Below are 17,695 nucleotides of genomic sequence, written 5' to 3' on the forward strand. Positions count from 1 at the left end.
TCTTATAAATATGTGGAAAAGGGCAGACGTGCTCAACGTAATGACAGTCTCCGAAATCATCAGTCATATGACTGGACAAAAGCATGGAGAGGAATAATGTGGGTACAACTGTTTTGATAGAGTAAATCATCAGGTTATGTCAGTTTCACTAGGGAGAATATGTGCAAACTGATACCACTAGCCTTTTATTAAACTCTAATTTAATAATTAATTGAATATTCAAGTTTGGCAGACAATATTTTTGTTTTATTGTATTATATTTACATCATCAAACCTGTGTAGCTCTTGAGTATTTAATGGAAATTTAGCTAATTTAGTTAGCTGGAATGGATATTATGACAGTCTCACGATTAAAGGATAGTTCACCCAATGACTTATCATTCACTCAAACTATTGACTCTTTCTCATTTAGTTTTTAAACCTTTTTTTCTGTTGAACACAAAATATTTTGAAGGAAAAAACAATGGAAATAAATGAGTCCCAACAACCAGCATTTTGCAAATATATGTGTGTGTTTAACAGAGGAAAGAAGCTCAATAAATAGGTTTTGAACAAGTGAAGAGCGAGCAAATGACAACAGACTTTACTTTTTGGGTTGAACTATCCCTATAAACAAATAAATTAGTCCTCTACTGCCACCTTCTGGTCATTCATATTCTCTAAACCAGTGTTTACCAACCCTGTTCCTGAAGGCACACCAACAGTGCATATTTTGGATGTCTCCCTTATCTGACCCATTAACTTGAGGTTTTGGAGTGAGAGTAAAAGTACACATTTATAAAACTACTCAGTAAATTACAATTCCTTATAAAAACTACCCAATTACAGTAGTTTGAGTATTTGTAGTTACTGTACACCACTGGAAATGGCTGATTTTTTCCTTTGATAATTAAGTGGCCAGGGCATTGAGTCTTGCACTTATGGTTCCGCTGGTTCCAAAAATAAAAAGAAACAAACAAATACTGCCAAGAAGGATTACATATACATGCACAACAATACATGTGACCACTCGATGCTTCAGCTGAATGTACATGTAATGACTGCGAACGAAGCTCAGAGCACGCCGTAATGTCAGTGGAATGATGCGCCACATGTTTATTGACACTTGTACAGAGAAAACAATTATCACCGGCTCATGCAAAGCAATATCACTGCGCACAACGAAAACACAACATGAACAGAGTGACGCCGGAATAAACATATACTCAACTCAAACTCCTGAGATGTTTAACGTACAGTACGGTACAATATGCAGAGATACTATAAACATGGCACTCATGAATATCCGGACGGGTTGATAAGTGCTGGATGCAAGCTGGATGTCGCTAAAACAACAGGCGTTCCACTGAAATCCCACCACTGCATTGAAACCGACCAATCCAAGCAACGATTATTGTAGGAAACTTGAATAGGAAAGTGCGTTTATAAAGATCCCGAGGTATTGTTGAACTAATGTCTTACTGGCTAATGCTTACAACACGGCAACTAGATATACACACGCACACACCCACACACACGCACGCTACAGGGGATCAACAAGGGAAACTAGTCACAAATGTTTGTCTCTGAGTAAAGAAAACACACTAGCGCATTACAGCTACGACATCGAAGGGTTATAGACGACTTTAGTGTACACCGGCTTCCTGTAACTGATCGATTACGCGCCATCCCCTCCTCAAATAAATCCCAGTGTTTTGAGGCAGAGTGACTCAAAAATGTAGACAACTGGCGAGAACAATCACTGTACATCACTCTGACCTTCTTAATTAACACTCAGAGAATTACAGCAGAGTTGGGAGGAGAGGTTGAATGTACACGGCTACATGGAGTTAACCTCAGACCAGGATGCATATCTGTCGGACGAGTCCCTGGCCACCCTCAGTGGTTTTGGGATTTGGTCATTAGTCAGAGAACAGGCTTGCAAAAGACTTCCGCAAGTTTCGGATGGTCTCTGCCTTTGCTTCGTCCTCATTGCTGGAACGGAAGGTCTCGCCGAAGGCATTAAAGGCGTTGGTCAAGGACTGGGACTTGCTGCAAAACAGTGGACAAAACATAAGCAAAATCAGCCCTTTGAGACTACACGTTCATTTGGACAGCTACTTTCAGTAAAATAAGATGGTTAAGACAGGGGCTCAGTCTCACTCATGGAGATGTACTTTCTTTTAGAGGTCAGGTGTCAACCTCAGTTCCTGGAGGGCCGCAGCTCTGCAGTTTAGTTCCAACCCTAATTAAACACACCAGATCAAACTAATTCAGTTCTTCAGGCTCTGTTTGAAACCTACAGGTAAGTGTGTCAGAGCAAAGTTGCGACCTTCCAGGAACTGAGTTTGACACCCCTGCCTTAGAGTTTGGTACTCTTATGGCGTACTCACACTATGTACAGTTGCCTTGCACCAGGCTGAAGCATGCCTATCCCCCCTCCTGTCACCCCCAACGGCCCGCACTCGCATTACATTCGGGCCTGAGCACGCTTACGTCATCGATGATGCGCTGCTCAGTAAGCGCTTTCACTCAGTGCAGTGGAGATACTTTAGTTATATCATTTGGGATGCGGTGACGCAGTCAAATATTACGCTGAACAGATCCAGCTCTTTTGACGTTTATAAACAGTCATAAAGTCCTCGTGCTGCAGGAATGAGGAGGTTTGCTGAAGGTGCAGCTGTCATGCAGTGAGGGGTTTGTGTCTTTAATAAACTACTACAGTTTGCGTTCATTGGACAGTAAGAATTATTAATAAATCCATATCAAACAGTCCCTTAAAAGTCATGTCTCAAGTCAGTTTCAGGCTCAGGCACGCTTTGCACTCATACTAAAAGCGTGTCGACACACCTCTTAAAACCAGGCCAGGGACGGGCAAGTGAACCGTGCCTGAGCCCGATTCAGAGCACTCACACTGCTCAAACGATCTGGGAAATGGGCCTGGGCACGGTTCGGAAAGCATAGTGTGAGTACGCACTTAATGTCAGCATGAACTCAAAATTAAATCATCTTATTCTTATATGTATCTCATTCGAAATGACTTTTCTTCACCTCTGGTCATATGGTCTGCCTTTAGGGTGGTCATTAGTCATTTAGGGCGGGGCTATCAGTGGATTAGGGCAGGGCTATCAGTCCTTTAGGGCGGAGCTATCAGTCCTTTAGGGCAGGACTATCAGTCATTTAGGGTGGGGCTATCAATGAGTGCCTCATTTCTGCCCTGCTTTGGTCCATTTGTCAATTTTCCTCTGGATTGTTAGCAATGCCCATCAATCCCAAAGGATGAAATCAAGCACCGCCCTGCACTTTTTTTTCCAATCTCAGGACCGATTTCAATTGAATATGTGAAAAATGGACAGACTTAACTTCCGTTTTCATTGTTTACCAGTTCGTTCACATGTTGCATCTAAAAACGTGTGAAAAGCATGAGGCATGCAGCTTCCTCTCTCTTTTTAGTCATGCTTGCCGCTCATCTACATTTGAAATAACAACCATGACCATGCAAAATTCAATAAGTGAACGGGCTTCTTCATGCAGGACAGTGATTGCTACTTTCTTGTGTACTCCACACCTTTCAAGTGACATTGATTGCAACTTTCTGGCATAAAGCATGTACGGGTACAATCCTACCGAGAAGGTGTACCATTACCCATAATGAATAGTACTGTACTGTACTATACTAAACCATACAGCTTAGTGGTTTAGCACAAGCATCCCAAACTCAGCTCCTGTAGAGCAGGGTTTCTCAAATCTTTCCCTAGGGTTTAGCTCCAACCCTGATCAAACGCACCTATCTGGGATTTTCTAATAATCATGGAGACGTTGATTAGCATGCTCAGCTGTGTTTGACGGTTTGGGTTAATGGTTTGAGCTAAATTCTGCAGGGAAGAGGATATCATGGGTCAGATTTGAGGATCTCTAGGACGACCGTCCAAAGTTTTGAACCCTGCTAATGGGCCCCCATCCTTCTCCAAAGTTTATTTCTTACTAGTTTCAGCACATGTATTATCAGATGATCCTGAAAAGATTGATTAGCTGCTTCAGGTGTGTTGAATCATAGCTAAAGCTAAACTCTGCAGAATACAGGGGATCCAGGAGCAGATCTCAACCATAGATATCTACTGTAGAGTTTGGCTTTAACCCTTATTAAACACATCTGATCCAATTATTAGAAACTAGTCGAGTTGTATTGAAAACTTTCTGAAAGGCGGGGTTTTGGAGGGTTAGCACAATTTCACGAAGGACATCCTTGTGGATCTCAAAACATCATTTCAATCAAACAATCGAGGTATAGGTTTATCTTTAATGGGGAGTGTAGGTGGGTGTTTCTACACCATTCTTACACACATCATCACGTTTTTGGGATAAGTTGGGATTAAGGTAGGGGTGGGAAACTGCAGTCCTGGTGGGCCACTATCCTTTGTAAGTTTTCAAACAATCGTGAAAACATTTGTCAAAATAATTTCCAGGCATGTTTGATTAAGGACAGAGTAACTCTTCTGGCATTGCCCATCCCTGGGTTAGGGTAAGACTTCGGACTAGAGGCAGGGATAGGCTTGTGGCCAAGGCTAATATATATTCCCAGATTGATCGCCATATTTTCCCTTATATGAGCAGGAGCAGATCTGGAACTAAGCTATACAGGGCTTGACTCTCTAGGTGCTAAATATTTGCACCACATAATTAGCCGGTTCCTCATTGATTTTGCTATGCAAGAGTTGCAACGCTTCTTCAACTATCATGTTATCTGGCATGTTTCACAGTTTTAATTTTACCACTGCCAGTAAATGCATAGTTTTGGGTATCTTTTAAAATGGGATTCAGCAGTATCTATACATTAACAGGAGAATGATTGTGCACCCCTAGAGTAAAGAGCAGCATTTGTTCCTGTAATAGTCAAACTTTGCAATAATATACTTTTTAATGAAGCAATAGTTAAGCGACTTACTTCAAGAGAGGATGGGTTGACTTCTGCTGTTGTGCCGGCTGTTCCTCCACAGGAGGCTGGGTCTGGGCTGGAGCTGGAGCAGGGGCTGAAGTGGCTCTAACAGGGGCTGGTGGAGCTTCAGATGGGGCAGCGGGCTGAGCTCGAGCCTCAGGTTTGGCTTGCTCTCTGAGCACTGGTTTAGGCTGGAGCTGAGGTTTAGCTGGTGACGGGGGTTTAATGGGAACTCTGGCTGGGGACTGTTCTTGAGCAGGGACTGGATCTGGCTTGATCTGACCAGGATCTTGATCTGTGTCTGCTTTCGGATGAGCTTTAGTGGGAGGGGGGGTTTGGGGCTTCGGTTGGATCTGAGGTTTGGAGTTTCTCCGAACCGGAGGCACAGGCTTTGGGGGAAGAGGTTTGGGAGGTTGGGGTTTGGGGGGCAGATCCGTTGGCTTCCCAGGAGTGGGTTCAGGTGTCGCTTGAGCCTGGGGTTTGGGCTGCTGCGTGGTGGGTGGCAGAGTTGGGGTTGGGCCTGCTTTGGGCACAGGTTCCTGGGCAGGGACTGGCTCAGGTGTAGGTTCTTGACTCTTAGCTTGTGGTTCTTGGGGTTTCACTGCCCCCCCTAGGTTTAGTACAAAAGAGAGTCATCATATTATGACATTTTGCAAAATGCTTAATCTGGCAAGAAGGTTTTAAATCCAGCACCGGAAACTTTGCATGATTTATGATCAAAAAGAAAGGCACCCCCAAGACTGGCCAAAGTAACCATACAAAGGTTATCACCCAAGGTAAAGATATTCAGGTTCACAAAGCAAAATAATGGCTTCAAACAAGCAGAATGAAACAGACAGGACAGTTAGCTTGCAGCAGTCTTATGGGTGTGGATGTGGAGAGGAATAGCTGCAGGTTCACAACAATGGATCATGCACACAAAAGAACCAAGACCCAGAGGCTGCATGCACCATCTTTTGAACAAAGACTGCATATTTAGGTTTTCACCCCTGGCCTTGTTCGGAATGTTTTGCATTGCATCTGTTACGGATATAATTAGTGTGCATTTTAAACAAAATGGTAAGTGTACTTTATTTATACCAAACATAAAGAATCATCGCGATACATGCAGGAGCAGGGAAATTGTGGGGCTTTGTTTGTTTTCTTGTGTATGAGAGATGCTGTATGTGGGTTTGCTTGTTTGACTGTGTTTCCTGTTTTTCACTTTAACTGGGCTTTGGCCCTTTTGAACGTTTACAAAGACACTCACCAGCACTTCATGTCTTTCGTAAAGGGTGTTCAATTTGAAATGAGGTTAACCAAAATATCATTCAGCAACACAGAACAGTAAGTCTGGAAAATGGGAGCTTTATTACTTTGGACATGAGGGGGAAAGACTAGATCTATATCAGACAATAATCACAGGAATAACCCAAGTACTGGATTTAAAGAGGCAGTGACATCAGCATAGCACAATCGACCCACGTTAACTGCTCAGACCACACTATGGGCAGCCACATCTGCATATAGCCATCTGATTGTTCACAAGTATGTTGGACGAGTACATTCATTGGTTTCAATAATTCGACTTTTCACACATCAAAAATATTTTTATCCACTCTTTGGTAATGCATGCAAATCTTAAGGTAACAGTTTCCATGCAATATAAGGACATATTTGAAACTCTGAACATAGAAACCTCTTACGTGTTATAGATAGCATCTTGCATGTTGCATGGTAAAACAGTTACAAACATCAACGTACAGAACAGACACTACACTGATAACACCTCACACTTCCCTCTTTACACATTCAGTGGTGTCCAAAAACACTAAGCACGGTGTATTTTTAAGCTCACTGTTATTGCATTTTTAAATGCCAAGGCCAAATCTGTACCTCCATAATAGCTTAATGAATTCGATGTCTTTGAATAAAAACACACTAAATGGCTTAAATTCAAAATCCCTCTTGACGATGTTATAAAATTGCATTGCATTCATGATGCACAGTTGATGGCTTAGAGAGAGAGATAATTTTTTTACGTATTTAAACAGTCATTATTGTAAGAGATCAGCAAACCTACACGAAAAATACTATAGTAATTTATACTAAATACTGCAGTGTTTTTGAACCGTACTATAGTAAAGAACTTGGATTAATCTGTTTTGGTTATTCTATAGTTGCTATGGTAACACAACAACTACAGTAATTAATCTGTTGTGGTGATTCTGCAGTTGCTATGGTAACCCTAACTACAGTAATTAATCTGTTGTGGTGATTCTACAGATGCTATTGTAAAACAACATCTACCATAATGAATCTGTTGTGGTGATTCTACAGTTCCTATGGCAACACAACAACTACAGTAATTAATCTGTTGTGGTGATTCTACAGTTGCCATGGTAACACAACATTTACTGTAAATAATCTGTTGTGGTAATTCTATAGTTGCCATGGTAACACAACATCTACCATAATTAATATGTTGTGGTGATTCTATAGCTGCTATGGTAACAGAACTACAGTAATTAACGTGTTGTTGTGGTGATTCTACAGTCGCTATGGTAACACAACAGCTACAGTAATTAATCTGTTCTGGTGATTCTACAGTTGCTATGGTAACACAACAACTACTATAATTATCTGTTGTGGTGATTCTACAGTTGCTATGGTAACACAACAACTACAGTAATTAATCTGTTGTGGTGATTGTACAGTTAACATGGTAACACAGCTATAGTAATATATACAAACGTCTCAATACTGTAGTTTTCTTCAACTATAGGGTATGTTATACTACAATACACCACAGTTTACTGTAGTAAAAACAAAATATATTACAGTATTTATTACAATTACTGGGTTCAATATAGTCAATACGACAGTATGCTGGAGCGTTAGTAGTAAATACTGCAATATAATGCACTTTAGTATGGTTCAAAAACATGAATGTTTGCTATAAATGACTATAACATCTATTCATGTAGGAAGAGTTTATTATTTGGGTGAATATCATGAAACGTGACATTTCTCAACAAAATCAAAATAAAATAAAATTCTAATAATAAATCAATCAATCAATCAATCAATCAATCAATCAATCAATCAATCAATCAATCAAAGTTTATTTTGGGAACATCAATGTGTTGCATTGTATTATTATTTAATTGTTTTCTTAAATTTGATTAATAATGAACTTGTTGCAAAATCTGCAATGCAGAAAAAAAGGTTTTAATATTTTTATTATTATTTAGATTTTGTTGTGATATATTAACATGACAGGGTTTTACAGTGATTCACCCATTTTTCCACTACAGTAGGATTTCTATTGCTCTGAAATAAATACAGTATACGCTGACAGTCGAGAGGTCGTGTTAAATCTAGCCTAATCCGAAACATTCATTAAAGCTGATCCTAAAACTGAGGCTTGAGTTGGAACGTAACTCTTCAAAAGCCCCGGCCTCCTCATACAGTATAATCACAGTTCATTAAGCTGGAAAACAAAACAGTACCAAAGAATCACCTCCAACACATCATTACAAATCATGCTGGAAATACCAAAAACACAACACTGTAATGAAATAATAATAATAAAGGTTTGAATACACAGCATGTATTCAGGATGTGAACACGTGGACTGACACAGCACTCATGCAAAACCCCAAACACTACATTAAAATGAATATTAAAAAAACAATATCACACACACACACACACACACTCGCTCAGACACATACACACACATATGCGAAAGCAAAGACAGTAAATAGCTACACTGTAAAAAATATTTAGAAATGAGCAGTTTTCCGTATTGTTGCTGGTTTATTTCTGGTTTTGAAGTGCATTAGGGGAGCTTGATCAACGTTGTTTTACGCAGCGGTTGCCCTTCCAGCTGCAACCCATCACTGGGAAACACATATACACTCATTCACACACACACTCATATAGTACGGACAATTTAGCTCACCCAATTCCCCTATAGCGCATGTGTTTGGACTGTGGGGGAAACCGGAGCACCCGGAGGAAACCCACACCAACACGAGGAGAACATGCAAACTCCACACAGAAATGCCAACTGACCAAGCCGAGGCTCGAACCAGCGACCTTCTTGCTGTGAGGCGATTGTGCTACCCACTGCACAATTTCATTGCAGTCGTGACACACCAAGTCTGGATTTCAGACAATGGCCAAACATGTATCATATCTGGCCCAGTTCAGGTCCAGTTATGGGTTATTAACTTGGATGAGACTTGGCCCAGATATGGTTTATGTTTGACCCTTGTCTGGAAGCCAGACTTGGTCTAGTCATGTACCGTAATTTACTGCAGCATGTGGGCCACGCAAAAGCTGATTGTGTGGGCCAGAGCTGGGCCAGAGAAATTTAGCTATATATTATTTCTCATATATTATATTATTTTAAACCACTAAAATGTCAGTAAAAGTCAATGTGTTAAACTGTAGAGTTGAATTTTCAACAATAAAAGTGGACAGAGCAGAGATCAACATCCCATAATGCAGTTCACCACTGTAAATAAACTGAAAATATGCTAATTAACAGGTATTTTTCACAGTATAGTGTATTAATTATCCCAGATATGTGATATTGAGCACATTAGACAGCACTGCACTGGACTTTTGCGTAGGCACAGAGAAAACGGTTCTTCACTGCAGCAACAGCCCTGAAAAACACACTACTGACAGCCAACGATGACAGAACAGCACAGACAACAGCGCAAGCACACAGTCAGACATCAGGGCAGATCGTGAAGAGCACACACTGCTAGCTCAACCTCAAACACTGCACTGAGCTCTGCTTTACTCGCGATTAAACCGGCTTTCTGTGGCGGCTCAAATCATTTTGCCTGGACTTGTTTTGGTCCGACCGCAACTCCATTACAGTCGAGAATATACTGTAAACAACCTTGAGGAGGGGGACGCTGACCCGGGGTCTTGCTGGGCTCAGGCAGGCTTTCTTTTAAGGCAGGACTCTGTGGAGACACACACACATGCAGAAACACATTCACACACGTTTGTTTTTGTGAATTGTGGGGACATTCCATCAGTTTCCATTGGTTTTAAACTGTACAAACTGTATTTTCTATCTCCATTGCCCAACCCTACACCTCTAACACGACCTCTTACAGCAAAGAGTGAGTTTTTACTTTCTGACAAAATAAAAATCCTCATTCTGTATGATTTATAAGCATCTTGAGAAATGGGGACTCGAGCAATCTCCTCTTAATTCAACTTCTCCTGTAATCCCTGTAACAGGCCAATGACTTTGTACACTTTTGTGTCCTGATATGTCACACACGCATGCAGACGCACACGCACACCTGCGAATTTGCCTACATAAAATGTAAAGATTTGAGACTGCATTTCTGCTACTCCTCAGCAGGGGGCAGCACTGGACAGACAGAAAACTATACAGAAACTAATTATTTATCTATCTATCTATCTATCTATCTATCTATCTATCTATCTATCTATCTATCTATCTATCTATCTATCTATCTATCTATCTATCTATCTATCTGTCTGTCTGTCTGTCTGTCTGTCTGTCTGTCTGTCTGTCTGTCTGTCTGTCTGTCTGTCTGTCTGTCTGTCTGTCTATCTATCTATCTATCTATCTATCTATCTATCTATCTATCTATCTATCTATCTATCCATCTATCTATCTATCTATCTGTCTGTGTCTATCTATCTATCTATCTATCTATCTATCTATCTATCTGTCTATCTGTCTGTCTGTCTGTCTGTCTGTCTGTCTGTCTGTCTGTCTGTCTGTCTGTCTGTCTGTCTGTCTGTCTATCTATCTATCTATCTATCTATCTATCTATCTGTCTATCTATCTCTGTCTATCTATCTCTGTCTATCTATCTATCTATCTATCTATCTATCTATCTATCTATCTATCTATCTATCTATCTATCTATCTATCTATCTATCTATCTATCTATCTATCTATCTATCTATCTATCTATCTATCTATCTATCTCTCTGTCTGTCTGTCTGTCTGTCTGTCTGTCTGTCTGTCTGTCTGTCTGTCTGTCTGTCTATTAGTCTGTCTGTTTTTCTTTCTTATTTTTCTTTTTTATATTTACACACATTTTCATGAGTAAATAAACATGTTAAATGATGGGGAATCTGTAAATAATATCTGTTAATGAACAGTTTCCATATTTTGTGATATTTATATGTTTATTTACGGTGGTGAATTGCATTATGGGATGTTGATCTCTGCTCTGTCCACTTTTATTGTTGAAAATTCAACTCTACAGTTTAACAAAGTGACTTTTACTGACATTTTAGTGGTTTAAAATAATAATATAATATATAAGAAATAATATCTAGAGAAATATATGTGTAAAATAACAGAAAATGTGCTGCAGTTTATTACAAGGTTTCTGTAGTGTAATATACAACACCAACACACACAATATAGCACTGCACACTATTACACATGATCATTAAAACTCACTTTTTACTAATTTTACAGGTTCAAATTTGTTGGAAGAAAGATAAAAATCCCATGATGCACTTCAACAGCAGAAATGAAAACATGAATCACAAAATACAGAAAACTGCTAATTTAGAGAGATTTTTTACAGTGTTTGTTGGCAGTGTGTGTGTGTGTGTGTTGCTGTACCTGTGCAGGTTGTACGGTGGCTGCAGGTCTCTGTTGGGAACACACTGATATGCGGCTGGATTCGTGGTTCATTTTGGCCAAAACGATGGCGGTGATCAGCTGACGGTCCTCCACCTGATGTTCACCAATCAGAGGCATCGAGGAGCCCACCACCTACAGAGCACACACACACACACAGGGTCACACATATAACAGGGTATAACATTACTTTGTGTAATGTGAATATGAGTAAAAGTGTAAAAGTTATCACACATCAGAATATAGACAGAATAAAAATGCAAAGTTTGGTGTGTGTGTGTGTGTGTGTGTGTGTGTTTTGCTGAATTTTTTTTAGTCTTTGCCATGATGACAGTGCATAATTTTATTTTGCAAGATAGTGTTCAGCTTACAGTTTCCTCAATTGCTTTGGCTCAATTCTCGGTTGAAATGTTTATTTAGATCTCTGAACAATTCGCTTATTTTTCACTCCAGAGTGGCATTTCTGATTGATTTAAGCACATTGCAAATGCTTTGGCACATGTGTGCAAACAAATAGTACAGTCGTCTGTAGTTTGGACAAAAACTATATGCATATGGCTTGTTGATCAAAACTGAGGAGTCGATTCTCATTTAAACTGTCAAACTCTTCACAACTTCTCGATCATTCTTCATTGTGTAAGCCATCACACTCAAAACAATGTGTTCAGTTTTCAAACATTTGTATATGCACATGTTTACACCATGAATATCTGACACTGATGTTATTTGTAATGTCTGCTACATTGGTAAATGACCTCAAGTCGCAATACAACTTGTGTTATCTATTTATCAATCAAGCTTGATAGCACACACACATATATATATATATATATATATATATATATATATATATATATATATATGCTACCAACTTTTTGGTACTTTTTGAACATTTTCATGGATGATATTTTGTAGTTTTATGTGTTTTTGTGTTATCATAAGGAATATATATGTAGTAATTTGACAAGCAAAATTGCAATTTTGCATGTAATACATTTATACACAAATAAATGTACTGTATAAATACAAAGGTTCATATATTTCTTTTCTATGTACTACTGACTGAACTCAATAAATATCAGATATTTAAACTTGAATTTCCATGGTTGACTGTCAAGGTGAAATAAAACAACTCATCATTTTGAGCAGTGTGGCTCACGTGATGACAAGTACACTCGATGTTTTGGTGGCCTTGGCCAAATTCCAGACACAGTTACGAGGTTTTGAAGCATGACTGAAATGTTTTGGGGGAGTAACTACATTTTGCAGACATGCTATAAAGTTCTGAAGTTCCAGCAAACAGTTTTGAGATTTGCACTCACGGTTTAGAGAATGTTAAGTCTGTTTTGAAAAATGTGCCAAAGCAGTTGAGGAAAACTGTAGTGATATTTGAAGGCTTAGCTAGGTGTTTTAGGTAATCAAAAAATCTTGAGACTAACAATATTGATCTTATCAGATTTAAATATATTTTTAATTCCAGCAAAACAATAAAACTTATACTCCATATAAAAAATATTATAGGAAATACTTTTTCTTGTCCTTGAAAATATTTAAAAAAGAATACAAATTTCTCAGGAGGGTGAGTGAATTTGTCTGTCACACTTTATTTTGATGGTCTGCTTGTTAAATGAAGTTCCCTTGCTCCTTCATGCCAACTAATTTTCATTAGATTATAAGTAGACTGTTAGGTGGGGTTTAAGTTTATAAGGCTATAAGTTTCTTATAGTCAGTTAAATGTCTGTTGAAGGAGCAGTATCAGCAGATATTAAACAGTCAGTCTACTAATACTCAAATGGAGCATCAACATAAAGTGTTACCAATTTGTCTTCATCTGTATAATAGTTTATTGATGTTAAATATATATTTTATATTATATATATATAATTGAAATGGCGCTTATTTTTCTTCTGTGCATGTATGAATGGATATGCATCTGATGCATGCATGTAATGTCCACACTGCAGTGTGTATTCTCACTCTCACTGACACCCATTCAGTGTGCGAACATAGAAAACAGTTTCCATAGCAACACCACTATTACCAAATCTCCCATAATGAAGCCCAAGCAGCTTGTTGAGCAGACATCTGACAGCAGATCATTTTGTGAGGATCCTGAAGCCAATTTTTAAATATATATACATATCTAAATTTGATACGCTGAAGGGAAGAATGATGTGTGTTTTTCTTGTGGACAATGAGTGGATTTCACCATTCTGTCATTGTGGCCATCGTGACCACATCCTTCCATCATGGAAATTCAAAACATTGTCTTTTTTTAACCACTGCATTTACTGAAAGCTGGGAATGAGGAGTGTTTGTGTTTGTTATTCTCTTGTGAGATCAAGAATTATCCCATTATTGTGCATAAACACTCCCAAAAAACATTATTCAGACATCATAACAAAAGTCAGTGATAAACCTTCGACATCGCGGAATGATTTGAACTCAGCAACATTTAATTTTAATGTATTTATTATAAAATGATTCATTTAAACTTGGCCTTGGACACCAGTGGATATTTCAGGATGACAATGACCCAAAACGCACAGCAAAAAATGGTGAAGAAATGGTTAGCAGTGGCCCAGGCAGAGTCCTGACTTAAACCCAATTGAGAATCTGGAGAGATCTAAAGATCAGGGTGAGCAAGGAGACCTGAAAGAGTTGGATCTCATTGCTAAAGATAAATGGGCAAAAATACCGGTGGAGACATGCAAAAAGCTGGTCAGCAATTCTAGCAAGCGTTAGATTGCCGTAATAGCCTATAAAGGCTTTTAAATAGATTTATTGAGAAGGGTGTGAATAATTTTAGGTGTGTCACTTTTTGTTCAAGGGTAAATAAAAGCTAAGAACGTTTTATTTTCCACAATGATGCCACTTGTGCTTTATCTTATTATCTTTTGGGACCAGCCTGTGTCATTTCCAGTCAAAGAAATTACTGGTTGAATTAAAGTAACTTTAAGCCAGAATTTACTGAGATACATTTTTCTTGAAATTTCTCCTGAAACAGACGTTACTACAGGGTTTTCTTCTCTGATGTGTTGACAAATGTAGGCGGGGCTTGATTTTGTCCATCACTGATTGGATGATTGTGGCTTATCATATGTGAGTGACAGGTTGATCTGGATCTGGATGTTGGGCCATCTAAATATCAATATGATAAAAAAGATCAAACTATTATATACTATTATAAAGTCAAACTATTTTTTTTATGTATTAAACGTGTTCAATCCTTGCAGTATCTTCATTATGAGACTGAGGCCAGGTTTAGATAATTACAGTGAATCTTTGCTCTTAAGTGTGCGCTTTTGTTTTCTTGAGCTCTTGTCAAATACAAGTAAACAGCCTCAGACATGGTCAACAGATTTGTCAGGGTTTTGTGTTTGTTTTTTGGAAACCTCACAAATATGCTCTCACTCTTCTGTTTCCTAGGATATGAATACTCTGACTGCGGTCAGCACAGTGTCTGGCTCTCTGTCCCCCCTTATGAAGAGGTTTAACACTGCATATAAGATAATAATATAGTAATTTAAAGTAAATGCTGCAGTGTTTTGAACTATATTAAAGCAAATGCACTTGAATAAATCTGTTGTTTTGATTCTACAGTTGCTATGGTAACACAACAACTACAGTAATTGTTCTGTTGTGGTGATTCTATAGTTGCTATGGTAACAAATACAGTGATTGATCTGCTGTGGTGATTCTGTAGTTGCTATGGTAACAATTGCAGTGATTGATCTGTTGTAGTGATTCTATAGTTGCTATGATAACACAACAACTACAGTAATTGATCTGTTGTGGTGATTCTACAGTTGCTATGGTAACAACAAGTACAGTAATTGATCTGTTGTGGTGATTCTAAAGTTGCTATGGTAACAACAAGTACAGTAATTGATCTGTTGTGGTGATTCTATAGTTGATATGGTAACGAATACAGTGATTGGTCTGCTGTGGTGATTCTGTAGTTGCTATGGTAACAATTGCAGTGATTGATCTGTTGTAGTGATTCTATAGTTGCTATGGTAACAACACGAAATCTACAGTTGTTATGGTAACACAACAACTAGAGTGATTGATCTGTTGTGGTGATTCTATAGTTGCTATGGTAACAACTACAGTAATTGATCTGTTGTGGTGATTCTATAGTTTCTATGGTAACACGATGTGATACTACAGTTGCTATAGAAACAACAACTACAGTAATTGATCTGCTGTGGTGATTCTACAGTTCCTATGATAACACAACAACTATAGAAATCGATCTGTTGTGGGGATTCTACAGTTGCTATGGTAACACAACAACTACACTAATTGATCTGTTGTGCTGATTCTATAGTTACTATGGTAACAACTACAGTAATTGATCTGTTGTGGTGATTCTATAGTTGCTATGGTAACACAATGTGGTTCTACAGTTGCTATAGAAACAACCACTACAGTAATTGATCTACTGTGGCGATTCTACAGTTGCTATGGTAACAACTATAGTAACATAAACAAATAACCCAATTCTGTAGTATCCTACATTTATAGAGTACATTACTGCAATACACCACAGTTTACTGTAGTAAAATCTAAATTGTACTACAGTTTATCAGTTCACGATAGTTAATAATACAGTATGCTGGAGCATTCATTAACAAACAGTTGTAAATACTATAACAAATACAGCATAATACACGTTTCTAGGGTTCAAAAACAATATTGTATTCATTATTTATTCGTGTGATTTCTCTCACCTCAGTGATATAATCCTTCCCGTCCTTTCCATGTATGGCTTTAACAGCGCAGATTTCCAGTCCTCCGAACACATCAGCACAGGTGTCCACCCACAGCTTATACCTGCAGGACAACCACATGCTAAAGCAAATCGCAGATAGACAGCACACACTCATTCACAGATATGCATTCATTTCAATACTCCGATACTATTACAATACTTCAATATTGAAAACTTTAAAATAAAGGGTGAGTTTCAGAGAGTTAGAAACATTAGTTGTGTGGTATTTTGAGCTGAAACTTTACTACACCCTCTAGACTTATCAGATACTTCTTTTACATCTTGTAAAAATAGACATATTAGTTCCCCTTTAAAGCGTATTTTAGCAGTGTTTCAGCACCAAGAGCTATCAGTTTCAATAAAACACACGTCTCTGAGTCTGTCTACCTGCGCTAGCTCAGTGTGTTCATCTGTCTTACTCACTTGTCAGTCATGGCCACTTGCTCCAGCATGGCAGATCCAGTGTTTGATTTCCAGTTGCCTGAGATGGATGTTCTCCTGTGGATTCAGACCATTTATCACGTCACATTCAGTCTGTGCATTGATTTAAACAACCATTATCGCAGCAGTACTCCTCCAGAAACCATTGAATGGCTTCTGAAGAGATCTAGCATGGCACACAAAACATAATGTTATATGATTTATTTATGATATTCTTGATGCCTGACAGCCTCAGCAATCATTCATGAGTTTGGTTTTGAAGATCATTCATTTTAAAAAGATATCTGCAGTTGACAACCATAAAGACAATAAACAGCTATCATGGTAAACAATCGGCATATCTATCATCAGTATTGTACAGTCACTCAAACCATGAGCTTTATAGAAAGTCTTTGGTTTTAAACTTAGTAGATTTTATTTATTTCATTTTAACATGGTCTTCCAGGCATAACAACAGCCCGGGCTTACTGGAAATACATGCCTCAGCCTGCATTTTTGCGAAACTCAAAATACATTGCTCCAGGTGCATGTCATTGCACATTTCAGATGACAAATCCACTAGAGGGCGATGTTTACATTTTTGCAAATAGGAAATACGGTACTTAGCATATGTTTTGCTGTACAGTTCAGATGACGAATCCACTAGAGGGCACTGTCTATGTTTTTGCGAATATTAAATACATTACTTAGGGTACATTTTATTTCAGTTTTAGATGATAAACCCACTAGAGGATGCTGCTAACATTTTTGCAAATATAAAATTCATTGCTCTGGGTACGTTTTATTGTACATTTCAGATGACAAATCCACTAGAGGGTGCTTTCTAAAGCTTTGCGAATATTAAATATGTTACCTAGCATTCATTTTGTTGTACAGTATGTGTCAGATGACACATCCACTAGACTCTGCTTTCTAC

General features: G+C 38.5%; 1 protein-coding gene across 1 annotated transcript in view; it reads right to left on the bottom strand.

The window, feature by feature from the left end:
• Positions 1-1,072: 1,072 nt before the first annotated feature.
• Positions 1,073-17,695, bottom strand: part of syn2b (synapsin IIb) — an 87,190-nt gene continuing 70,567 nt past the window's right edge. Inside the window, exons 8-13 of the mRNA XM_056467767.1 lie at positions 16,762-16,836; positions 16,298-16,400; positions 11,544-11,696; positions 9,816-9,882; positions 4,925-5,525; positions 1,073-2,031 (exon numbers count right to left, since the gene is read on the bottom strand). Coding sequence (XP_056323742.1) covers positions 1,902-2,031; positions 4,925-5,525; positions 9,816-9,882; positions 11,544-11,696; positions 16,298-16,400; positions 16,762-16,836 — 1,129 coding nt within the window. The 3' untranslated portion in view covers positions 1,073-1,901. The remainder of the gene's footprint in view (positions 2,032-4,924; positions 5,526-9,815; positions 9,883-11,543; positions 11,697-16,297; positions 16,401-16,761; positions 16,837-17,695) is intronic.

Source organism: Danio aesculapii, chromosome 11, assembly GCF_903798145.1.
Source record: "Danio aesculapii chromosome 11, fDanAes4.1, whole genome shotgun sequence".
Taxonomy (NCBI): Eukaryota; Metazoa; Chordata; class Actinopteri; order Cypriniformes; family Danionidae; genus Danio; species Danio aesculapii.